At 35.6% G+C, this 26343-nt stretch overlaps 2 protein-coding genes across 4 annotated transcripts; one reads left to right on the plus strand and one right to left on the minus strand.

Moving 5' to 3' along the window:
* LOC110451461 (calmodulin-like protein 4) lies at positions 1 to 8981 on the minus strand. The gene is made up of 5 exons (XM_021499494.1): positions 8943 to 8981; positions 8804 to 8834; positions 5463 to 5600; positions 4133 to 4318; positions 1 to 2634 (listed from the first exon to the last, which is right to left on the minus strand). Exons 1-5 carry the CDS (start codon positions 8943 to 8945, stop codon positions 2537 to 2539), a joined length of 456 nt encoding a protein of 151 aa, XP_021355169.1. The 5' UTR covers positions 8946 to 8981; the 3' UTR covers positions 1 to 2536.
* On the plus strand, positions 8598 to 25186 carry LOC110451460 (mitochondrial coenzyme A transporter SLC25A42-like). Of its 3 annotated transcripts, none has more exons than XM_021499492.1 (8): positions 8598 to 8757; positions 11979 to 12162; positions 14005 to 14113; positions 15049 to 15235; positions 18534 to 18650; positions 19226 to 19377; positions 19911 to 20033; positions 23443 to 25186. In XM_021499492.1, the coding sequence occupies exons 2-8, from the start codon at positions 11986 to 11988 to the stop codon at positions 23658 to 23660; spliced, it is 1083 nt and encodes a 360-aa protein (XP_021355167.1). In that variant the 5' UTR covers positions 8598 to 8757; positions 11979 to 11985; the 3' UTR covers positions 23661 to 25186. The 3 variants fall into 3 exon arrangements, with proteins under 3 accessions (XP_021355167.1, XP_021355166.1, XP_021355168.1); XM_021499491.1 differs by lacking the exon at positions 8598 to 8757 and adding an exon at positions 9139 to 9288; XM_021499493.1 differs by lacking the exon at positions 8598 to 8757 and adding an exon at positions 9465 to 9522.
* Positions 25187 to 26343: the final 1157 nt, after the last annotated feature.

Below are 26343 nucleotides of genomic sequence, written 5' to 3' on the forward strand. Positions count from 1 at the left end.
TAAACATTGATGTGTATTTTATTGGAATATTTTAGTAAAGTTTGCATTTAATAAACAAAAAATATAAAATGTGTATCATATGTATAACTTATCACATGATTACTAAATAATTCAGTGACTACAACAATGGCCTTTATTTTGTATATACAGACTCATGTAGTATAAAACATATCATAGTGATGCCAGAAAAATGGTGAGGAAATGTTCCAACAGACATCCAGATTATGTTATGACATCACAATGGAGACAATTAGCGAAGAAGGCAGAATTTTTGACACCTTAATTATACCTATTAAAACTTGTTTCCTTCTGTATTTACTGGAAAGAATCTTCATTTTTTTCCCATTTCATGCAAGATTGATGAAATTCTTCACATAACCATGTTCTGTCTTTAATGAAGAATTCTTGACTTTTTTTTCAAATTTTTGATAGCAAATGGTACGTCACTTATGTAATATTCTTCAGGTCATGGTTAAACAATATGAGTGACTGTACAGGTCCTTACAGTTCTAGAAACTTTGAAAATCTAGCAACATGCTTAAACAGTGTGATGTCATAAAAAATCATTTACATGAAATATTATGTATATCATATTATATCATATATATATATGTAACGATAACAATTACAAATTTTTAAGGAACACATTCTCTAAATTAAAAAGAGCAATAATGAAAACAACATTTTTTAGGCATAGCTGAACAGACGACAGGCCTAATTTCAAAGCACAACCAAGGAACCATTGATGCAAAATTAAAGCTCCTATTCACATGCAAATTCATTATTTTTGAAAAATAAAAATAAAAAATTGACCATGCTCGAGAACTTTAGAACTTTAGAAGCGTAGCGGAAGATACTGAAACCTTCACCAAATCTTCATCAAATACATCTATCTATATTTATGAAATAAGCTGAGATTAAATTTGAACTGTCAGAAATGCTCGTAACTTTTCAAGCTCATCATTCCAGCCACAACTCTTAGATCGTTGTTCAGTCCTCTCTCTTACAAACAACTTCACATACGGTATCACTAACAAGTATTCAAAACCATCCATCGTGGTAAGACAGTGAAACCTTGATATAACGACCCTCATATCATTTGCCGACTCACTAGACCGGGAGTGTGTACCAGTAACACCAGTAGATGCGTCAGTAGTAGTCGTAGACTAATGGTATGACGTCGACAACGGTGAGTTAACGGTGTTTTACATGGATTTTCCCTTTCTCATAAAACCTTTTCTAGTTTTTCCCTTTAGGAGAAACAAAAAAACTTTTAAAATGGTAAAATCTTTTTGCGAAAATGTTGGCAGTATAACAAGGTTTCACTGTATATTGACATTTTCTTTTAATGAGATGGCGGTTGGTGATCTTTGGGTTTTCTACAACCAATCTATAATAATTTCATACAATAACTATCATGATCATTACAAAAACTTTTGGTATAAAAACAGACAACAGGGCAGCTACACAGGTGCACTTATCATTTGATCCTTGCGTGATTACCAAGTGAGATTCTCTGATCTAGTCATACAATTAAACAAGAATTAAGTGTTTCTGTCAATGTGAAGTGACTACAGATACTATGTCAAGGCTGAAACATCACTTCACTCATTCACCCCTGAACTTTCCTTATGAACTTTCCCAACCTTTTAATTGGAAGAGCTCAAATGTGTCTTCAGGGGTGAATGAGTTAAAGGTGAAGCCAAGAAATCTGACATTTTCCAAAATATTGATAGACTTCTGACTACAAGTGAGACTTGTAAACTAACACGTTGATTTACATATACCTATTTCACTGAAGATAAACAATCTTCAAAACTACACCGCGTCAGTAAATGTTTGCTTTGGATTTCAGTGTATACTATGTGGTAAGTATTTGAGGGACAAAATGGATTCTAAGACACGTAAAACTAGGTTGGAATGATAAACATCCATTTCACTGGATGTAAACAATAACTATATTCAATCAACATAAAACTTATTTGGAATGATAAAGTACAAATGAGATTTTGGCATCAACAGGCATATTATAAGCTGTATGCTTCTGAACATTATCAACTTCCAACTTTTCAATCAATGGTGTTTTCATATAAGGAAATCTGTACCACTGCCAAAAGCTGTAGTTATGTATTATAAACTTTTTTACTGGCATGACCCAGTCAGGCCCCAGTCCAACATTCATACTTTACTTTGAATAGCAAGTCATCTTCAACTTCCACCCCGGGACATACACTTTTGATTAATTATCCCAGAAAATTATTTGCATAGAATTGTGACTGTCGTACATGTTCACATATTGAAAATTTAACACTTTAATAGATGGGTTTAGCATATTTTGCACAATTTAGCTGAACTTGCCAATTTCTTGAAAGATGCAACAAACCATCCAGGGTACCAGTTTTTTCAAGAGACAAAAAATCGTATTGATTTCTTGAAAACTGTAGAAATACTTCCACTTTGTCAAGTATTTTCTATAAATTTTCAACAGGTTAACATCCCTTCAGTTTCTTTCTTATATAACACGGCTTTTGATTGGTCAGTAGTCAGGCACAGGCATTAGGAGAGTCTTCAGAAATTCATGGTAACGGATCTGGCCTCCAGGTGCCACCTTCGTTTCCCGGAATAATGCATCCACTGTAAAAGACAAGAACAAAGCTCAGAAAACAATGATCGCAGCTGTTACAGGAAACACAGTTACTTTATTATTTGTTACAGGAAACACAGTTACTTTAGTATTTGTTACAGCAAACACAGTTACTTTATATTTGTTACAGGAAACACAGTTACTTTATTATTTGTTACAGGAAACACAGTTACTTTATTATTTGTTACAGGAAACACAGTTACTTTATTATCTGTTACAGGAAACACAGTTACTTTATTATCTGTTACAGGAAACACAGTTACTTTATTATCTGTTACAGGAAACACAGTTACTTTAGTATTTGTTACAGCAAACACAGTTACTTTAGTATTTGTTACAGGAAACACAGTTACTTTAGTATTTGTTACAGGAAACACAGTTACTTTAGTATTTGTTACAGGAAACACAGTTACTTTAGTATTTGTTACAGGAAACACAGTTACTTTAGTATTTGTTACAGGAAACACAGTTACTTTAGTATTTGTTACAGGAAACACAGTTACTTTAGTATTTGTTACAGGAAACACAGTTACTTTAGTATTTGTTACAGGAAACACAGTTACTTTAGTATTTGTTACAGGAAACACAGTTACTTTATTATTTGTTACAGGAAACACAGTTACTTTATTATTTGTTACAGGAAACACAGTTACTTTAGTATTTGTTACAGGAAACACAGTTACTTTTATTATTTGTTACAGGAAACACAGTTACTTTATTATTTGTTACAGGAAACACAGTTACTCAGGCTATATATCGAACATACCAGGTAAGTCAACACCATAATTTACATACTTAATTAATTTGAAAGGCGTATTAACACTGGAAGAATTTGTAATTCACAGGCAAAAGTTTGACAGGGTGAAAATTCCCAAATATTTATGACATATGCAGTTCCTGTCAAATAGATTCGGAAGACGCGCCGTTTAGTTTGAACATGTACGAAAAAATAATCTCATCTTTCTAATTTCTACAGTCAATATATTGTAACAGGTTTAGCTTTCATCAGGTCACCTTTTCTGCATTGTGGTATCAGACTTTTCCAAATATGTGATGTCACGTCATTGTTGAGCAATTGTGACATCACATCATATTTAATAGGATAGACATTTCTTACACCCCTTCCTTACCCTGGACTACTCTATCTTTAACTCATTCACCCCTGAAATTTCATAATGAACTATACCTACCTTTGAATTGGAATAGTTCAAATGTGTCTTCAGGGGTAAATGAAGCAATTGTGACATCACATCATATTTAATAGGATAGACATTTCTTACACCCCTTCCTTACCCTGGACTACTCTATCTTTAACTCATTCACCCCTGAAATTTCATAATGAACTATACCTACCTTTGAATTGGAAGAGTTCAAATGTGTCTTCAGGGGTAAATGAGTTAATACACACACGGAAATGAGTGCAAATTAATAACTGCGACATGTTTTCATCATTTAATTAGTGAAACTTATATACAATCACAGACTGACCTTCACCCCGAGACAGCTTCACCCCAATCTTCATGAGGATATTACGGACTTCGCTTGCCTGCACATAACCTCGCTTTTCCTGGTCATGAGCCACAAACGCGTTCAGCAGCTCCTTGTCCACATTTTCTACCTTCGAATGGTCGTGCATGGCCTCAAGAAACGAGGCGAAGTCAATGTTGTTGCTGTCTGGAGATAGAAAGTCAGTAACCAATGTTAACATGTTTGTTCTGGATTTTATGTAGAGCTACAAAATAATTATGGAACAATTTCTCCCACACTTCACATGTTATTATAATTAATATTGCATGCTTAGCGAGGAGGTCATCAACACAGGAGAGGTCATAAGGGCCAACAAATGGTCGACAAAAACAAATGCAAAATAAAAGCATCGAACAAACGTAAAAGTAAAAGACAAACGTCAACTTCAATATTTAATGTGGCTTAATGTTCACCCACATTTTATTAAAATTAAAAAAAAAACAAATTTCAGATGCATTCCCTTTCTTGATAGAGAAAATATTTGTGATGAGGGTTATGATCAATTATAATCTAAAAATTGATTGGTTTGCCATATTTGATTCCATTTATCGATTACAATGGTAGGAAACAAAAAAGGTATGGGAGAAAAATAATCCATAACTCCTCTGTGATACAGAGAGAAATTACAATCCTTGTTTTGGGCATTCAGCTTAACTGCAGGTTGAGATTTCTCAATTTAACCCTTTCACCCCTATGTAACTTTAGTAGACTCAACCAAGCATTGATTTGGCAGAGTCCATTATGGTCTACAGTGGTGAAAGGGTTAAATCACACAGAAGACACAATAGATTCTCTTTAAGCCATTGGTGTCCACTGATGAAAAGAGCCGAACAAATATTACCACATCATTTGCTGAAACAAATAGTTGGCAAGAGAGAAAAGATCAGGTGAAGATTCCTATATAATGTTACATAGGGAGCAACAGACCACTGTTAGTTTTTTCTGCTTCCTTAAAAGAGGGTATTTAATTAGAAGAACTTAAGCCAGCAGAGGGTTTCCTATTAACTTGTTCACCCCTGAAGAAACATTTGAACTCTTCCAATTCAAAGGTTGGAATAGTTCATTATGAGATATCAGGGGTGAATGAGTTAAATCATTGTAAAACATCAAACAGAATTTTAAACAGTCGTCTTACTTTTGCTGTAGGTTGTAAAGTACTTGGTGACCTCCTCAGGGGTGGGGCTGTATCCAATTCAAAAATTGGAATAGTTCATTATGAGATATCAGGGGTGAATGAGTTAAATCCTTGTAAAGTATATTGACCAAACAGAATTTTAAACAGTCGTCTTACTTTTGCTGTAGGTTGTAAAGTACTTGGTGACCTCCTCAGGGGTGGGGCTGTATCCCAGGGACTGCATGATGTATCCCAGCTCCTCCTTACTCGCGATGTTTCCCTTCCGCGCATAGTAGAAAAAACACTCCTTGAAGCCTGAAATATATACCAACCAGACCATCAATCCCCTTAAATCTAATGTACAGTTAAAATCTGCCACATTACTTCCCCCATTTTAAATGTGTTCACCCTCGAACACCAAAACCAGGGTTCTAGTTTTTAAGTTTTAAGTTTTATTCGAACTTTAGGCCATTGGCCCATCAGTATACACTACATATTATACACAAATCATGGACAATGATGTACAGAGAATGAAGACAATCATATTCCATTATAATACCTTTAATTTGTTTGCCTCATAGATGAATTTTCCTAGTAGACACAATTCTTTAATAACTCTGGGCTCAGGGGGTTGGGGTAGGAATCTCAATTTTACAGTTTGAAACCATCTTCCTCCAAGGATAATTCTCACCAAGTAAGAATAATTTCCTACAGAAAGTTGTCAAAATATACCCAAAAGTGTTATTTCCCTATATAAACTATAGTAAAGTTTACCCCCTCCCCAAGGGAGAACGGATAGATCGGGGGTCCTGAAATTTACAATTTAAATAAAGCCCCTGATGATCTTTCATTTCATGAAGAGAAAAAAGCTGTAGTACCTCTGAGTCTGGAGAAGAAGATTTTTGAAATATTGGTTAATTTTCCCTTTGGGGCCCGCCCTGGCCCCAAGACCGTTAGGTAGGAATCTCAATTTTACAATTTTGCGAGGTGAAATTGTAATTGAAATTGTAATGATTCTCCAAAATCTATTACAGGTTTGTACAATAAACATTTTGGAGAGTTTTCCACTGTGGTCCTTAGGAATTGAATGTCTTGATAAAAAAATCTTTGTTTTATCAATGGTAATAACAAATTTTGCTGAGAAATACATGTACATGGATTTAACTAAACATCACTAAGACCTAGATTATATAATTCATCTCTTACTGCTATAGCCCAGTTGAAATCATTTCTACTACAACATTGTAATAAAAATCTATAGGAAGTGGATATAATACAATTTTAAGATTTTAAGATCTGAAACCAATATTTTATCATTCTAATTTTTCTCATCAAAACTAGAGGTAACCATCTCCATTCAAGATATACCATGTTGTTATTGGCCGATTTCTTCACTTTTAGTATTTTCTTACAACAAGAGGTCCAAGAGGGCCTGTATCGCTCACCTGAATATTTAAGCAGTCATAGCAAAATATTCTCATTAAATATTATATTGCACTACAAATATTTCCCTCGCAAACTTTGTCGGCTCAATCTGTTGAAACAAATAAGATTCTATGCTTTTTGGTTCTTCTTCAGAAGTTGTTTTGACATAATTTTTCCCTCTGACCTTGTAAGTAGGTCAATGTCATTTTCCTTCTCAAACTTTGTTAGCTCCATCCCAAAAAGCTACCAGCCAAATCTTATAATTTTATGCCTTTCGATTATGACATATTTGACACAGTTGACTTTGAAAGTAGGTCAAGTATTTTCAAATACTATTTGTAACAGGAAAGAGAATATAATAGTATCATCATCATGGCAGCTTCCTGACCGGGGATCGAACATGCGATCCCATACTTCCTAGTCGGACACGAGCTCTACCACTGAGCTAAAGGGAGATTCACTCTAGCCTAAAGCAAACCTTTATCCTATGTACCATTAAAATCTGACACATTGATATAACATTAGTGCAGGCAAATTCGCCATGCACCCAAATTTGCAACCCTGTGACGAAAATGCCATATGACGTCATAATACATAAGATGTGACGTAAATAACGTCACCATAGTCTTCAACACAGTTAAAGCCTTCAAATATTTTGACAAGAAGAGGTATAAGAAGGGAAAAGCTATACTTTTGTTCAAAACAGTTATGAAATATCTTGTAACAGAACAAATCTTAAATTTTTTGTCTGTGCAACAGACATCTCGTTAACTAAACTCATTAATCTGAGGCCAGTTGGTTGTTATTTTAAGTATAAATGTATTACATACACATGAAAACACCCATATCTTAACACTATTTGCAGTTAATGCAAGTAAATTGTTTTTTTCTACAAGTGTACTTTGGTACATGTACAATGTACTGATGATCCACTGCGTGTTTATGGAAATGACGATCGGAAAGATCCGCGATTTGATAATTCGTCAGTTTCCATTTTCATGCAATGTGAAAGGAATTGGTTGTTGGCCTGAAAGTGCTGCTGTACAATNGGGGGGGGGGGGGATTGTTGAAAGCCCTTGACCCTCTCATCCTGACCCGATGAAAAATATAATATTGGGCAGTGATTTGGAAGTTTATATTTGTTAAGGACTGAGTCTTTATTGCGTATCATGTAAATTGACATCATCTCAGCCGATACCAGCCATCTTTCTCAAATAACATTAATCAGTTTCTTCAAGTTACCGAAAACTAACTATCACAACTAAGAAAAGTCACGTATTTCAATGTTAATCATTGTTACACACACACATTTGGAGCTGTTTGTATCAGTACGGCTTGTAAAACATAAACAAATTTTTCTTTACATTTAAACACTTAGATTACTTGTAAATTAGTCAAATGTTTGAAGGTGGCGAAACTGCCTGCACCTTTGAGCAAAACCACAGAAGGCCTGCATCATGATGACGTCACAAATGTTGCTGCGTGACGTCATTCAGGCGTGTTTACAACAATGTTTATTTATAGGCGTTTCAGTCGAATCTAATCTTTTGTATTGTTGCTCGTCGGCATTTTGATACATGCCTATTTGGTCGAATTATTAACAGAAACCCTTACTAATGTGACGAATTTGCCTTCACTGACGTTAGGTCTCTTAGTAATATATGAATGTTGCAACAAGTTTGGATCTAATGTCTGCCCCTTGGTAAATACACATGAATGATACATATTAGTCAAAGTGATAAATGGAAATTTCCAAAATATTGGCAAGGAATCATACAAAAATTTCTAACGAGATATCTATGTACCTATATATAATCTAATGGCCATGAAGAAATTTACCAATAAATTGCATAAGAATATACATGTAGGCCTGTTACATTTAATTCAGGTATTATTGTACAGTTGTATAGTTCAGACCTTCAGCAATTTTGAAAATGGTTTGCCCTGAGGAAAAGGTGTCTGGCATTTAACCATTGATGTGAGAACTCGGTGAATTTAAAATCAGGTCGAATAAACACTACCTGTATTTTACAATACACAGAACCAGGTAAGAAGGTAGGGTGTGGCACATCATATTCATAGCTGATACTTACGATCTATATCTGTTTGACTGAAGGAATATGCCTGGAACGGAAAAGATAAATATATTAAAATGTCATTGTTTTCTAATTTCTATACAATAACAATTATTGCAGTTGTTTACAACACATTACAATCTCAGGTGTAACTCACCATTTTGACAGGTGCTATTTCGGTGATTTACTGCGGGACATCTTGTGAATTAAATCCTACTCTTATAATATAAATACTCTGTATGTAAAAGGTTAAAACAAAAATTATTTAATCGATAACATTGAAATTTTCTCTTTAATGAAGCATACAAATATATTTTTTATCTGACATTCATCCCGCATATTTTAAGGGAGATAACTCCTATGTCATGAGGTCCAAGTGTCATAGTTGAAACCTTGAACAGTCCATACATTTTGCACACTCTGATTATGTTTTGTTGAAGCAAAGGCTTATTGAAAATAGTTTCATCAAAATTCCTGTTGGAAAGAGTATGTAGTCACTAAAGGTAAGCTTTTCTACCAGTTTGTTTGATGCAATTTAAAAGACATGTTCCAGCAAGCCGGAAAACAGACGACAACATTTTGCTGTGTCAGTTTGTAAACATGATCCAGCGGCATGGTTGCAGGGCTATTATATAGGTCGGTAAGCCGGCCCGTGTCTGCACGTATCTTCTTGTCAGTGTTATCATAACTGCGAATGTATGTCAGGATGTGTATTGACTGACATATGTACAGTACCAGTAGGTCACATCTACTTAACCTTTATCAGTTTATATAATGTTTTGATGAAAGTTATGAAACATTGAACGCCTCACCTTTCTGAAAAGATTTGTTTTTCTTCGAATTGTATCTTTGTTAGGGTGACAGTCAAAAGCTTCTTATTATTAAATTTTGATTAGGTTATAATTGCTGTAACTTACTGTAATATAGCATGGCAAAACAGTTCATCGCCAGGCTCCAAAAATCTGAATGACCCAAACATCAAAAAAAAAAATCCAAATATTGAAAAGTTAAGTTGATGCATGGGCCATTTTTCCATTAGTTTATATGAGGAGCGTAAGACTATAAAATGTCTGACCTTTTTTCTAATTTGTTTATTTTTTTTCTAAAACAGACAATTGTTTTTTCGTCCAAAATGACCCGGAACACCGTGGCAACACTGGACAATATTATTTTAACTCGTTTCCTCTAAACCATTGGACACAGAGTCTCTAATATTTGAAAAGTTGGAAGTACCTATTGCAGGACCGATCGCCTCTGGTCTGACCTACTGGTCCTATGGTTGGCTGCCCATGCCAAGGCGCCATAAAGTTTATGGATGTTGTAACCAAATGTACATGTAACTCCATGGTCAATTTATATCAACAGCAGTCTAGGCAATGTATTGTTCCTTTCCTTGACCTGAGCACGTGAAATCCGCACTTTGTGTTAACTCTTTCAAGTCACGCCTTAACATCCATTGGCACCATGAACCTCAGTTTTCACCTACTTGTTTTAGTGTTGCCGGACCAATGAACTAAGTTCTACAAGGATACGCCTTTAGAAGCATATAGTGATTAAACCGGTGTTAAATTGACATAATTGACATTTGATGCCCAACTAAATATACCCAAAGAAGGTCAGGGGTGTACAATTTCAAATTTGAAGTACTAGCCCACAGTTTCATTCTGAAGAAAGTCTACTATAGCTGTTACCCGACCTATAGTTTCAAAATAAATATTAAAAATGTTCACTACCTCCAACATATAAAGTCTACTAGCCCCGGGCATCGGGCTAGTGTAATTGTATAACGTACATTCCTGAAGGTGGTACTGTATAAGGGTCTCTTTTAAATTTGGCACCATGAGCATGATGAGGCTGACAAACTTTGACCAGGTACAGAATGCTTATCCTGAAGTTTGGAGGTCACAGTTGTTTCAAAAGCCAGGTTTCAATTGGCCGCTGGAAATGAGTTACCTTGATACCTTGACATGTTTACAGGCCTGTAGATAAAAAAAATACATTCTGTCTGACATGACCGTGTAGTTTCTTTAATTTGAGCTTATAAAATTAATAAACTTTATTTTTCTTACAACAATTATGAAACAAGTTTTTCCAGCTTATATTTATTAGTCCTTGTTTGCCTGGATTGGAGCATGCATACGAGGGATTGTTATCATAGAAGGAAACTGTAGAATCCATGTGGTGATACAGGTGATCAGTACTTTGTCTAAATGGTGAAAGTCTAGTGTATGATCCGGTCCACTGTGCTACCCAACCTGCTTTTGTCTTATAATCATATGCACTAGAGAAGATTTTTTTTTGTGCCCATATGACACTATGATGCATACATCGCAATGGCTAGATCGGGTTTCGAACCTGGAGCTACTTGGTCGCTGACGATTGACCCAGTCCAGTTCTGCTACATTCCCCCTTCTTTTTCGAAATCTTGAACACACAACTGTTTACAACCCAGGTTGAATCAAGGGTTGGCAAAGCAAGCTCATCAATTTTGTAACAAGAGAAAGAGAAATTTATGCAACGTCCAGACTTGGAATGATCTTGGGACCTTTCAAACTCTAGATTGATGCTCTACCAATTGAGCTACAGTGTCACTGACATTCAACCCAGTCCAGTTCCACTTATGTCTAACAAAGACATAGAGTTGTTATTTTGTAAGCTCCTTGTTTCAATTCATGAAAACAATGCTTTGTTCGGGTTCTTGCGTTTCTTTCTTCTCGATATATGAAGCCTATAATTTCGATATATATAAATACTTTTAGTCTAGCTACTTTATAGACTGCAAGTGTAGGTCTTAATATATATTATTAATTAAATGAATCCAAATAGAGAGGTTATTAAATAGATAACAGACACAAATGATAAAAGAAACACTAAATACAGTTGTATCACCAGGTTAGTCTGTCTTGCTACAGTAGGTCTCAGCTCGTAGTGCACGACCGTCCCGCTTTGTGCCCTAGCTGTGAGTGATAGGATGAGGGGTTGTGGTGTGTGAGGAAATGTGGCCGCACATGCACCTACGAGAATACTCGCGAGGCATGCACAGTGACAGGTGCTCGATGTCCATACTTGTCACACTCTCTCACTCAAGTGTGACGTAAACATACACATATGGACAGACTAGGCCGGGCCTATTTATTGATTATTTCACATAATATACACTTGTAGTCTACAATTTGTTTGCCTCTTTTTCTAGGGTTTCAATGTTAGGAATGGGTGTGTCCGTAGAAGAGACAAATTTACGCCCAGACGTCCTCAACCAATCCAATCTCAGCCTCCTTGCCAGCTCCCCAAATGTAGACCAAACTACCTCACCGAATTCCCATGGTAACGGGAATGAAGAACATCATCATCATGAAGAACATCGAATCAATCAAAAGGTAAGATATTCATTCCAGTTTGATTTCCTTAATGTCAAAACAGGACAGTCAGCAGTGTGAGTAACATAATAAGTTGTCAAAACAGGACAGTCAGCAGTGTGAGTAACATAATAAGTTGTCAAAACAGCACAGTCAGCAGTGTGAGTAACATAATAAGTTGTCAAAACAGCACAGTCAGCAGTGTGAGTAACATAATAAGTTGTCAAAACAGCACAGTCAGCAGTGTGAGTAACATAATAAGTTGTCAAAACAGCACAGTCAGCAGTGTGAGTAACATAATAAGTTGTCAAAACAGCACAGTCAGCAGTGTGAGTAACATAATAAGTTGTCAAAACAGCACAGTCAGCAGTGTGAGTAACATAATAAGTTGTCAAAACAGCACAGTCAGCAGTGTGAGTAACATAATAAGTTGTCAAAACAGCACAGTCAGCAGTGTGAGTAACATAATAAGTTGTCAAAACAGCACAGTCAGCAGTGTGAGTAACATAATNAAGTTGTCAAAACAGGACAGTCAACAGTGTGAGTAACATAATAAGTTGTCAAAACAGGACAGTCAACAGTGTGAGTAACATAATAAGACAGTTGACGGTACATGCAGTGTCTCTAGTCTAAAACATTACACAGACATTCCAAGACTTCACAATCATGCGGCCAAGTATGGCAAATTGCTGTGTGCCTGCATGCATTTTCTTATTGACAGAACTTGAGATATATCAAATTGTATTTATCACATGATTATCGGACGTGGTATTCAGTATATACACCCATGTCATGTCATGTGGACAAGTTTAGAACATATACATCATATTACAAGAAGATAGAACTGATATATATATATATATATATATTTATTTTCGTTAAATTTCAAAAAGTTGGAAATATATATAGATATATTGTGTATGAGCTTGTGTAATATGACTACTTGTGATGTCGTAAAATGATAATGAATAGACACCCAGAGTATTCTATGACAGCAATATATATATATAGGGCGCCGAGATTTTTAGACTTCACAACATTCACATTTCTAGATCATGTAACAAAAAGAATGGGTTTTTTTCCATTTTATACTCATCACACTTTTTTTTTTTCTTTTTTTTTTTTGCCAGACATTCCCTTTCTGGTTAAGATTTGGGAAAGTTTGATGTAAAGTTGACCTTAAATAAAAGAATCTCATTGATTATTCTGTGATCAAAGAATTAATAACACCGTTATAAAATACTGTTGTCCAGTTGTAAAGAAGTGCTTGCTTTAAAACAGGAAAGAGTCTTCGATTAAAATATCCAAGGATCATTTGCATCTTTTTTTTTTGTGAAAATCACCTCCAGTTTAAGTGTGTTACATTACAAACACATATTTAGAGTAAGATTAACTTTTTGATAAAAAATTAGCCATCATTTCATATTTATTGCCAGTGATTTTCAAAATACAGTATTTTGAACCTCTATATAATGTCTATCGTTTTATCTACCTCGTTTACTTACCGCCAATATATTTCACGGTCCAAATTGCTCTATTTCTTAAGAATTCCTTTATATCTTTCCCTCAGTTTATCACCAAACCCCTCTAGAATTTTATCACCAAACCCCTCTAGAATGCCTGAGTAATATTTGGCAAAATGGCTGCAGTATAATGAGGTTTTACTGTACCGTGAAATTTTACTGATAAATTACAAAATCACTTATCCGGGTAATTACATACATGAGTATGTGTACATTGTAAATAATGCCAATTGCCATCTACTGTATACATATGGCTGTAGAATGATAATGTGGCTAAATTTAGATAGACTTTAAAACTGATTGTTGACATTGTTAAAAATGAATTATATCTTTTTTACAGGTCCCAAACCATAACAAAATCATCACGTCTCTCATAGCCGGAGCAGTGGCTGGAGCTGTAGCCAAGACTGTCATCGCACCCCTCGACCGAACAAAGATCCACTTCCAGAGTAAATACGAAACATAAACCATGTCTTCAAAAACAAAAAAAATGTTTTCTGAATTCTATTTCATAATCAGCTCATTTAAAAAATGTAGAGGAAATAATCAAATAATGTTATTGTTCATTTAGTTTGAAATTCATACTTGCCAATTCTCCTTATTTTGGAGGGAGACTCCCTTATTTTGGACCCGAAATTGAGCATTTTCAACCAGTGAATTAGCTCAGTTGTTTGTATTCTCTGAGATCTGATGGTTTCATCTGAAAGAACAGCTCAAAAGATGCCATTTTAAAGGGCTATTTTTTCCCTAGGGTGTAAATCACACATTCCATTTATAATCTTAATTCTTAGCTTGCATAATCTCCCCTTGAAAACTTCAAAAAGTTGGAAAGTTCACGTGGTTTTTTTTGATGGAATGATATTATTAAATTGATAAAATACAAGAAAAGACAGAAAATTTGAAAAAAATACTTTTCATATTTTCAACTCAGCTAAACAAACTGGAGAAAATGGAACTCATTTTAGCTCTAAATGAGAAAGGGCTGAAACAGGAGTACTGTTAGGTAATAAGATATAAATCAGTGTAAAATTGGAAATGATATCACTACACTTTCTGAGTTTGAATGAAAAGCATGCTTATTGTGAACATGATATTTTATTCTTCTACTGGTATGAAATTGGCTTCAAAAAATCCAACTCTTGAACAGGTTTTGTCATGAATTCTTCGCTCTCCTTGGATTTGATATTTATAAACATGTTTTAGTGTATTTTTTATTATTTTTTATCACAGTTTCTTACAAACCGTATTCTGTGCTAGATGCGTATGTTCCTGTGCTATACTTTTTGGAGAAAATCAAACTATTAAACAAGTTTTGTCATTCTTCTATCTCCTTGGATTGGATGTAAACATGTTTTAGTGTATTTTTTATCCTTTTTTTTTGCAGTTTCTAATAAACAATTCTCTGTGCGAGATGCGTATCAGTTCCTGTGCAATACTTTTAAGAATGAAGGATTCCTGGCGCTATGGAGAGGGAATTCAGCGACGATGGCGAGAATTATCCCCTATGCAGCTATTCAGTATACCGCCCACGAACAGTACAAACGGTTCTTCATGTGCAATTCCAAGAGAAAGTATGTGATATAAATGATTGTTAACCCTTTCACCACTGTAGACCATAATGGACTCATCCCTATAAATGCATGGTAGAGTCTACTAAAGTTACATAGGGGTGAAAGGGTTAAGGAGATACGCTACCTTACTTTACGACATAAACTGTAAACATGTATGTAGTCAGTGTTTTATTTACGTGCGAGTCATGAGTCAAATACTCACATTTTTTCAATTCACCTCCTTGGATATTTAAAAATTAATTATCTGTTTTACATAGGATGACTCAATGATTTTACAGAACATGTCGGGAAGTGACTCGCTTTGTGAATTTTACAGAACATGTCAGGAAATGACTCGCTTTGTGAATTTTACTGAACACGTCGGGGAAATGACTCGTTTTGAGAATTTTACAGAACATGTCGGGAAATGACTCGTTTTGTGAATTTTACCGAACATGTCAGGAAATGACTCGCTTTGTGAATTTTACTGAACACGTCGGGGAAATGACTCGTTTTGAGAATTTTACAGAACATGTCGGGAAATGAGTCGCTTTGTGAATTTTACAGAACACGTCGGGGAAATGACTCTTTTTGTGAATTTTACAGAACATGTCGGGAAATGACTCTCTTTGTGAATTTTACAGAACACGTCGGGGAAATGACCCGTTTTGGGAATTTTACAGAACATGTCGGGAAATGACTCGATTTGTGAATTTTACAGAACACGTCGGGGAAATGACCCGTTTTGGGAATTTTACAGAACATGTCGGGAAATGAGTCGCTTTGTGAATTTTACAGAACACGTCGGGGAAATGACTCTTTTTGTGAATTTTACAGAACATGTCGGGAAATGACTCGCGTTGTGAATTTTACAGAACATGTCGGGAAATGACTCGTTGTGTGAATTTTACAGAACATGTCCGGAAATGACTCGCTTTGTGAATTTTACTGAACACGTCGGGGAAATGACTCGTTTTGGGAATTTTACAGAACATGTCGGGAAATGACTCGATTTGTGAATTTTACAGAACACGTCGGGGAAATGACTCGTTTTGGGAATTTTACAGAACATGTCGGGAAATGACTCGATTTGTGAATTTTACAGAACACGTCGGGGAAATGACCCGTTTTGGGAATTTTACAGAACATGTCGGGAAATGACTCGCGTTGTGAATTTTACAGAACATGTCGGGAAAAGACTAGCTTTGTGAATTTTACAGAACATGTCGGGAAATGACTCTCTTTGTGAATTTTACAGAACACGTCGGGGAAATGACTCGTTTTGTGAATTTTACAGAACATGTCAGGAAATGAATCGCTTTGTGAATTTTACAAAACACATCGGGAAATGACTCGCTTTGTGAATTTTATAGAACATGTCGGGAAATGACTCGCTTTGTGAATTTTACAGAACACGTCGGGGAAATGACTCGTTTTGTGAATTTTACAGAACATGTCGGGAAATGACTCGCTTTGTGAATTTTACAAAACACATCGGGAAATGACTCGCTTTGTGAATTTTACAGAACATGTCGGGAAATGACTCGCTTTGTGACTTTTACAGAACATGTAGGGAAATGACTCGCTATGTGAATTTTACAGAACGTGTCGGGAAATGACTCTCTTTGTGAATTTTACTGAACACGTCGGGGAAATGACCCGTTTTGGGAATTTTACAGAACACGTCGGGAAATGACTCGCTTTGGGGATTTTACAGAACATGTCAGGAAATGACTCGCTTTGTGAATTTTACAGAACATGTCAGGAAATGACTCACTTTGTGAAAAAGGTAGATAAAACACTGGCGTAGTTGACATTATTTGCATTGGATTCAATTTAGCTACGGTCGTCAGAGATTGTTTGAAATAAACATAACCTCCCTGGATATAGCATGGACTCGGTGAAATGTGCAGAGGCATGTTTACCTGTTAATGTGTACTATATCTGTCATCTAAGCAGAAGTCTGCTTATATTCAAGTATGTTTGTAGTGTTATTTAACCCTTTCACCACTATAGACCATAATGGATTCATCCAGATCAATGCATGGGAGAGTCTACTGTAGTTATGTGGGGGTGAAAGGGTTATCTTGATTACAATGTGTTGGCCCAAGACGAATCTACAACCTTTATTATGATGACCGCCCCAAATATTGCTAGTACAATGTAAATTGATGTGTGCACAATTTTGTGTAATGGTTCAAAAATGGCTGACATGTGACATGGTACAAAAGCATACAGTAGTAATGGGAGAATTTGTAATTTTCCGTTGTAACCTTGTCCACACTAGGCCACAGAGGTTGAATTATATTCAAGAATACTTGGATTATATAAAAGAAAACATACGTGTTTAGAACAGAAAAATAGGATTTTTTAGATCTTTTAACCCTTTCACCACTGTAGACCATACTAGACTCATCCATATCAATACATGGGAGAGTTTACTAAAGTTACTTAGGGGTGGAAGGGTTAATGAATGTGTCCGTTTAAATGTTTCTGTCAGGAGACCTGCATTTTTTGTTTGAATAGAGTGCAAGACTGATTAGGATCTTGAGATTTGGAGACAGGAAGGCCCTCTATCTTACACATGAGTGTGATTTATTTTTGAGATCATGTACCTTTATTATGTAATAGGAAAGAGAGAAGTGTGCTTCCACCGGGGATCTAACCTGTGATCCCTAGGTTCCTAGTCGGATGCTCTACCACTGAGCAAAAGGGAAATTCCCTGTAGTGCAAAGCTAGAAGGCGACCGTAATCCTTTTTACAGTTTCACTACCTTTCCCCCCCCCCCCCTCCCATCATTTTTTAAATGTGTTTGCCCCCCGAATACCACAACAACCAAGGTTTTGTCACCATAGGGAGGGCCATGGACATCATTTGTTACAGGGAAGAGAGTAGTGTGCTTCACCCAAGGATCAAATTTAAACTGCGATCCCTAAGTTCCTATTCGGATGCTCTACCACTGAGCAAAAGGGAAATTCCCTGTAGTGCAAAGCTAGAAGGCGACCGTAATCCTTTGAATATTTAAAATCTGCCATGCTACTCCCCACTTTTTAAATGCATTCGCCCTCGAAGACAACAACAACTCCTTTCACCATAGGGAGGGCCATGGACACCATTTGTTACAGGTAAGAGAGTAGTGACTGTACACTTGCTTCCACCAGGGATCAAACCTGTGATCCCTAGGTTCCTAGTTGGACGCTCTACCACTAAGCTAAAGGGAAATTCCCTCTACTGTAATCATACGTACAATTAAAATCTGACACAATTATAATACTGATTTAACACATTTTTTTCAGTTTTCTTTATTACTTTTTTGTAGACACCTCCCGCCTATCAAACGGTTTATGGTGGGTTCTATGGCCGGTGTCACCGCCTCCTCTCTGACATATCCCTTAGATCTAGTCCGAGCTCGAATGGCCGTCACAGCTAAGGACAGGTATGTCAAAACTACATGTCACTACTAAACACAGGTGTATCTTAATTATATGGACGTCACAGCTAAGGACAGGTATGACAAAACTACATGTCACTACTAAACACAGGTGTATCTTAATTAAATGGCCGTCACAGATTGAAAACCGGGGTCCAAGATAAATATTTGGGGTCCTCATAAAGGATTATTTTTAAGTATTCATTACTTAAAGTCATATACATAATTAAAATTTTCAGACTAGATTTTTTGAAGTTGTCATTTCAGGGAGTCATGGGACACATGTGTTAAGTTTTTTATGGGTTCTGGAATGGAAAATGGGGGTATTTGAGGCAGAATTCTGCTTAATGTGAAACCCTGTGTTCAGGTGTTAAAATGACCCCGGGCATTTCAATTTTCTGACCTTGATTAAACTTAGAAACAGCAATAAATGTGACCCATAAAAGTTTGATTTATAAATGAGATATCAGTAGTGTTATTAAAGAAAACATCCAGACTTTGCCGTCAGTTCAACGAATTGAGAAATTTGAATCTTTGAAGATCTTTTAATGAAAGTTTGACTGATTTTTAATATTACGCAGATACCACAACTTGTTTGAAGTGTTCCTGAAGATTAAGGCAGAGGAGGGCCTGAGGACGCTGTACCGCGGTATTGTTCCCACACTGTATGGCTCCGTGGTCTACTCCGGCCTCGGGTTCTGTACATACGAAACTCTCAAGAAGTGGCATGCAGGTAAACTTTCATCACGTTTTCCCAGGCATTTTTGTTATTCTTGTGAATTTTCTTAATTTGGTGGTGAATTCCTTGATATTTTCTTGCAAAAATTAACCAATTTCTCCTTATCATCAAATTCCTGAATAGCTCTGAACAATTAGTCTATCTTGACTTCTAATAGTCACAGCAAAAATTATTAACTCACTCACCCCCGCAATTTCATAATGAAGTATTCCAACCTTTGAATTGGAAGGGTTCAAATGTGTTTTAAGGGGTGAATTAGTTAAGAACATATTATCTGTTTTAAGCACAGAGTTTTATATGTGCAACATTATAAAGGATTTCCTTGTCACCTTCCACTTGTCTCTGTATTTCTACATAGAGTTTGGATCATGTTAGACATGAAATTTCATTCTTTTGACCTGAAGTACCTACTACCCATGAATCCTATAGGGACGGAATGGCCATAAAGTGGAGTAAACTGTTAACCTTGTTTGGCTTTTTGTATCCACAAGCTTAACCTCCTTCATATTTCTTGTGATTATATTTAGAATACAACAAAGGGAAGGATCTGACCTTAGGAGAACGTCTGTGCTTTGGAGCATGTGCTGGACTTCTGAGTCAGTCTGCCTCCTATCCCCTGGACATCATACGGAGGAGGATGCAAACTGCAGGTAACATGTTAGCAACATTCCGCAGACGTGTATAGCCAGGTAACATGTTAGCAACATTCCGCAGGTGTGTATAGCCAGGTAACATGTTAGCAACATTCTGCAGACGTGTATAGCCAGGTAACATGTTAGCAACATTCCGCAGACATGTATAGCCAGGTAACATGTTAGCAACATTTCGTAGACGTGTATAGCCAGGTAACATGTTAGCAACATTCAGCAGACGTGTATAGCCAGGTAACATGTTAGCAACATTCTGCAGGTGTGTATAGCCAGGTAACATGTTAGCAACATTCCGCAGGTGTGTATAGCCAGGTAACATGTTAGCAACATTCTGCAGACGTGTATAGCCAAGTAGGAATTAAAATTAGAAAAAGTAAACCTATCTGTATCAAAAAAAAAAAAAAAAGAGTAGAAACTGCTTATTTTAAAATCTAGACTAGTTCAGTTTAGGGCTGTTAACAGTATAATATTGAGGATGTAATATAGTCATCGCTTTGTCAGCATCCTCGATATCCAGATTTTGCTACGACATAGTCCAGGGGTGCAGAGAGCGAAAGTGAGCGTAACCCCTGGATATTGAGTGCTAAAGATGTCGGTGACTCAACTGAAAACTGACAATGAGATTGACCATTTGCAATTGATTTTAGGTGTCGTAGTGTTAACGATATCTCGTGAACCCCAGATTTGGTCTAGTTCATATTGACACCATACAGAGTAGTATGGTAATGGTGAGTTCTACACAGAATTATGTTTTGGTGGTCATCTGTCAAGTTTAAGGAGTCAAAGAAGGTTCATGATATTCTTACTTTGGTATCTATGTAATTCATGCAGTCTATGAAGTAAAGATGTCTTTATAGACAGAAATTTCAATAGACCAGACTGTTTAGTGATACAATTATAACATAAATTAAGAAATGTCTGTATTAAAAAAAAAAAATGTAAATTAGTTTAACTCATTCACCCCTGAAGACATATTTGAACTCCTCCAATTCAAAGGATGGAATAGTTCATTATGAAATTTCGCAGGTTAATGATCATGAATTAACAGAAAACTTTTTCGCTAACTACTACCTATGTTTATCATTGAATAGTACGCATCATAAGAAACAACTTCAGAGACAACTTGATCTATGAAGTAAATGATTCGTGGTGATTGTCCATCGTTTTAACACTAAGTTTGAACACTTTGCAGTGGTTATGATATGAAACCATAAGGTAGTATATCAGAACTGGACTGGCGCAGCGAATTTGACCAGGTAGCTCAATTGGTAGAATGTCTGTCTAGAGTTAGGAGGGTCCCGGGCTCAAACCCCAATCTGGCCGTTGCATTTATCTTTCTCCTGTTACAAAATTGGCTAGCTTGCCAACCCATGTTTCAAGCACTGGTAGAATGCTTAGCAAGCCAAGGGGACATCTGAACCCGAGTTGTAAATAGTTGTGTCTTCGGGGGGCGAAGACTTGGAGAAAGAAGGAAGGAATGTAGCGGAACTGAACTGAGTTGATCGTCGGCAACAGGTAGCTCAATTGGTAGAGTGTCCGTCTAGAGTTCGGGGGGTACCGGGTTCGAATTCCGATCTGACTATCGTATTTCCCTTTCTCCTGTTACAATAGAATAAATAGTTTGAAGTTCTAATTGAAGATATTGAAGCCTTGAAACTGAACTGTGATCAGCTTAAGGATCTCTGTACCAAAAACTATAATTAAGTATTGGAACCTCATTTCTCACAGCAAATAGTTTTGAGAAATCATTTCTGAAAAGAAAAGCATACCTTGCAGACTTTCATGAGAAATAATAAAGATGAAATAAACAAAATTTTATCAACAACAGTGTGTTAAGGTAATAGGATTGTGTCACCATTTCTCAGTAGAATTTCTTCAAGTTTTGTAGTTATATTGCTTTGAAGTAAAGAAAAATTTCCNATATTAGTATTGCATTAATGTATATCAATTTAATAAATGCTGAAATTGTGTAAAATTAATTCTCTATACACGATTTAAAAATTGACATTTTATAATAAAACCATATACACATAGTAATTGCATGTAAGAGTTATCGTTCTTGAAAAACTTCACAGTAGTGAAATAGGTAGCCGGTTTCCTGAAGTACAGAAAAATGGACACATGTGACTCATTGATAAAAAAACAACTGAATTAATGCCTGGATTGCTTTGAAATACTTTAATAGTGAAAGAACATACTGTTCTGTCAATAATAAACATACAATATTCATCAGTTTGATATTAAACATTAGAATTGTGATACTGTCTCCCTACATTGGATTTTCAACTAGGGATGTAATTCCTATTTCCGTTTAGCAATACACTCCAATGACCTTAAGAACTCGCTTCAAAAAGTTCACATGACCTATGACCTTCAGTAGACCTGGATTGGAACCCTGATCTTTTGACTGCTTTACTATCGCTCTAACCAACTGAGTCGATGGAAGTGTTCTGGCCCAAGTGTTCTACAGTTATATCCAAATGGAAGTTAAGGGGAGGTAACTGCATATAGGAAAAACACAGTGAAGTTGGACAGGCATCCTTAAAACATTGATTGAAGAAACCAGTTTAAATCAAGCGAGTCAGACTTCTTACCTACATATTTAAAGATTGAGATCTTTTCGTCCCCAAATGTCTCTAATAATTCACTGTACCAGATAAAACTGCAAATGAGTGCCAGCTATCACGAGGGAAACTTCAGGGGGATCCAGTTACTAGATTGTTCGATTAGTTTTTCGCCTCTTTACTGTAACAATTACGCAGTTTGATCATTCTAAAATAATATCCACAGTTCTAGATGGAGTGTCTAGGACAGGAACAGGGCCTTAAAATGATAATTCTGTCTTTGCGTATTGCAGAGTTATCGGCTCTTGTGAGCAGGTATTGATTGTTACGTCTTTTGTTTGTGAGAGTAACGTCATAATTTTTTGAGAAAACGACGTAATTTTCTCACACCAACTAATGACATAACAATCAATACCTGCTCACAAGAGCAAATAACTCTGCAATACGAAAAAAGAGGGAATAGAACAGTCCCAACACATAAAGCGATGTGATCAGCAATTATTAGTTTGCTGATAAGGATATCTATTTACAGATAGCAGTTTTTCAATTTCACACAGGGCTTTCCCTATTCCCTTGAAAGTATATTTGTGACTTCCCAACATGAGCTTTGACTCTTGGGTTACAAAGGACAGCTTGTCTCTTAAAAACCAGTGAAAAATCCTATTTGACTTCTGAAATTGCAAATAAAAATAGCTAGTGTCAACTGAATGCCTTATTAATAATAATTGTTTAGAATGTTTAGAGATTTTTTTTGGAAACAAGTTAAATGGTGTGTCTTTTCACTGAAGAGAACTCATGATTCTTATATAAGATGGAGTAATTAAGTTGACTTTTTTCCATTTTAGGTGTAACAGGTCATTCAAACGACTACCGGAGCGTCACTGAAACATTTAAACGTGTGGTAAAGGAAGAGGGGTTCCGAAGAGGTCTGTACAAAGGCCTCAGTATAAACTGGGTAAAAGGACCTATAGCTGTGGGCGTCAGTTTTGCTACCTTTGACGTCACAACGCTATGGCTCCGGCGCAGGAAAATGTTTCACATAGACGAATTAGATGGAGACTAAGGAAAATTCATCAACATTTAGGATTCAAACAAATTGTAAAGACATTTTTAATGAAGTATATTTAGTTTTATATTATTCTGACCTTAATTATAAGATATATGCGCAGCATAAGTATATATTGGATATGTGTGACTGTTCGGTATCAGAAAGATGGTATTCTTTTATCTTCTTATCTTTCTCTTAATCCTATTGTTTACCTCTAAATTCTTGTTTAAAGTTTCCTTGATATTTCTTGGGTCAGTCCTTTATGAAGCAGTTTTTAAAATGGCCTGGTTTACTATATAGCTAGTCGATCGTATTTGATACTACAGTAAATCAGGGACGCAAGAAGCTCAGTAAAACTAAGACAAATGTTTGATTTTCCTCAGGAATTGTCTTGCAAGTGGATGCAAGCAATTGACTATAAACTTGTCCTACTGTCATGTGAATCGTGCTTGATCCCATGTTGATTTTGTTTGATTCCCATTTTAACCCTTTCACCCCTATGTAACTTAAATAGACTCTTTCATAAATTGATATGGATGAGTCTATTATGGTCTACATGGTCTTATGAAAGGGTTAATCTTGCTTGATTCAAATGCCAATTTTATGTTATTCCAATGCACGTCTCGTTTGATTCCCATGCCAATATTTTTTTATTCCTATGTAAGGTTTTATTTGTTGCGTTAATTTTTTTCTTTCTAGTTTTACCCAATCTTGCTTGTTATTGTTCATGGGTAGAAAAACAAATCTGCTCAATTTTGTAAGTTCATACGTAGAAAAATACATTTCATCACCTACCGACCCCTGTTATCAGTGTCGTAACACCCATTACTTAAATTGTGTTATGAACATATGTTTAACACCTTCACCCCTGAAGACACATTTTGAAATTTCAGGGGTGAATGAGGCGAGATAAAACAATTAAAATGTTCCAACTCAATGAGTTAATACCATCCAGTGGAGCTTTGATTCACAGTATGTTCCCACTATTTCAACTGTGATGACACAGACTTCCAAAACGATTCTGACGTCAAAAAAGAAAAATCTTGCATGCAGTCAAAATGTTGATACATTAGATTTCAAGTCAGTGTTAGAAAATGTTGTTTGCACAAATATTTGCAATAAATCTTGGATATTTGATACACAGATCTTAATTTTACACTGAATTTGTTTCCGTTTCATATATAAGATTCACAGAACTCCTCACAATTGCTAATTGCTAGCTATCAAATGCTCATTAAAGTAATGGAAGGTCTTATATTGGTTTCTCAAATCTCATAAAAAATGGAAAGTTCCAGGTTTAGACACTAAATTTGTATGCTTGGTAGTCCACAGGACTATATTTGAATAGATTACTTACTAGTCCTTCGTCAATGTAACCAAGTCCAAGATTTCCTGATAAGGAAACATCGCGATCTACAGCACGAAATATCAAAGTTAGTTGACTGTAGGGGACTTTAAATAGCTGTCATAAAAAAAAGTTTTTGAAAATTTTTGACAATTATCATGCAATATATCGTATTTAAAGCAGTTTTCTAAATTTGAAAAAGGAATATTCTTATTTAATTATCATATTTTTCACAAGTCCAAAGGACCAGTTAGGTTAGGTGATTCACTAGTCCTTGCTGAAATCTACTAGTCCAGGACTAGCCGACTAGTGTTAGTGTCGAACCCTGCTATCCAAAATCAGTTGTTTGTTTGTTTGTTATGTTCTTTTTTAATTTTGCTATTCCATTTCCCCCTGTTCCTCCTCCCGAAACATTAGTTTCATACCTTTTGATGATATTTCACAATTAAGTATGTTAAAAGTCCTGACTGATGTTTTCAAAAAACAGTTTTCATTTTTTTTTCTTTTTCTAATTGCAATTGTTTTTTGTTTGTGTTGAAAATAAGAAATCCAATTTTCATAAATCATGATATTCCTCCCCGAAATACTGGTCCTTTGTTGTTACTGTTCATCTACATTGATCATTATAGCTGATGTGTTCTATAAGCCCCGGGATCATAAATCAATCTTAGACTTAGGGATATATGCTACCTATCATATTATTTTCTTTGTAAAAGATCTCTAACATGGATATGATGTAGAAGGTAGCATGTGTCCTTTAGTCCAAATATTGATTGTAGACAAAATAATTACTTCATCTCAGAAATCAGTTCAAATAAAACTGCAATTATACATTTTAACAATTTTTAAAATGAAATTTCAAGAAAGCATTGAATATTTGACTAACTCAAGTATTTGGACACAAGTCAAGATTTTTCTTTATCCAGGGGTCAGCTATATAGTCATTTAAGGTTTTTCAGTGCTGTGAATTGAAAAATAAACCAAGGATATTACATTTTTCTGAAGATATTAAGGTGCTTTTGGTCGATCAATCACCATCATTATTACATAAGTGTATAAGAGTAATCTTGATTGAAAGGTTCATTACCCAATCAAAATCAATGTAACAGCTACTAGCTATAGCTTGGTTATTAATAGTAAAATTACCATAATTGTGATTTGCCAATTTTTTTTCAGTAAGAAAGACATTCGTTTATAGATTTAACAATAATTCTGATTCCTACATAAATAGGCAAAAATAGTTACATTCCTTCTACTATTTCAAAAGAAAATTGTATTACAGTAAACCTTCGGTTATTTTGAACAAAATCAAATAAATATTGTCAATCCTGTTCGAATTACACTAAATTATAA

The sequence above is a fragment of the Mizuhopecten yessoensis genome, unplaced genomic scaffold, assembly GCF_002113885.1.
Source record: "Mizuhopecten yessoensis strain PY_sf001 unplaced genomic scaffold, ASM211388v2 scaffold6045, whole genome shotgun sequence".
Taxonomy (NCBI): Eukaryota; Metazoa; Mollusca; class Bivalvia; order Pectinida; family Pectinidae; genus Mizuhopecten; species Mizuhopecten yessoensis.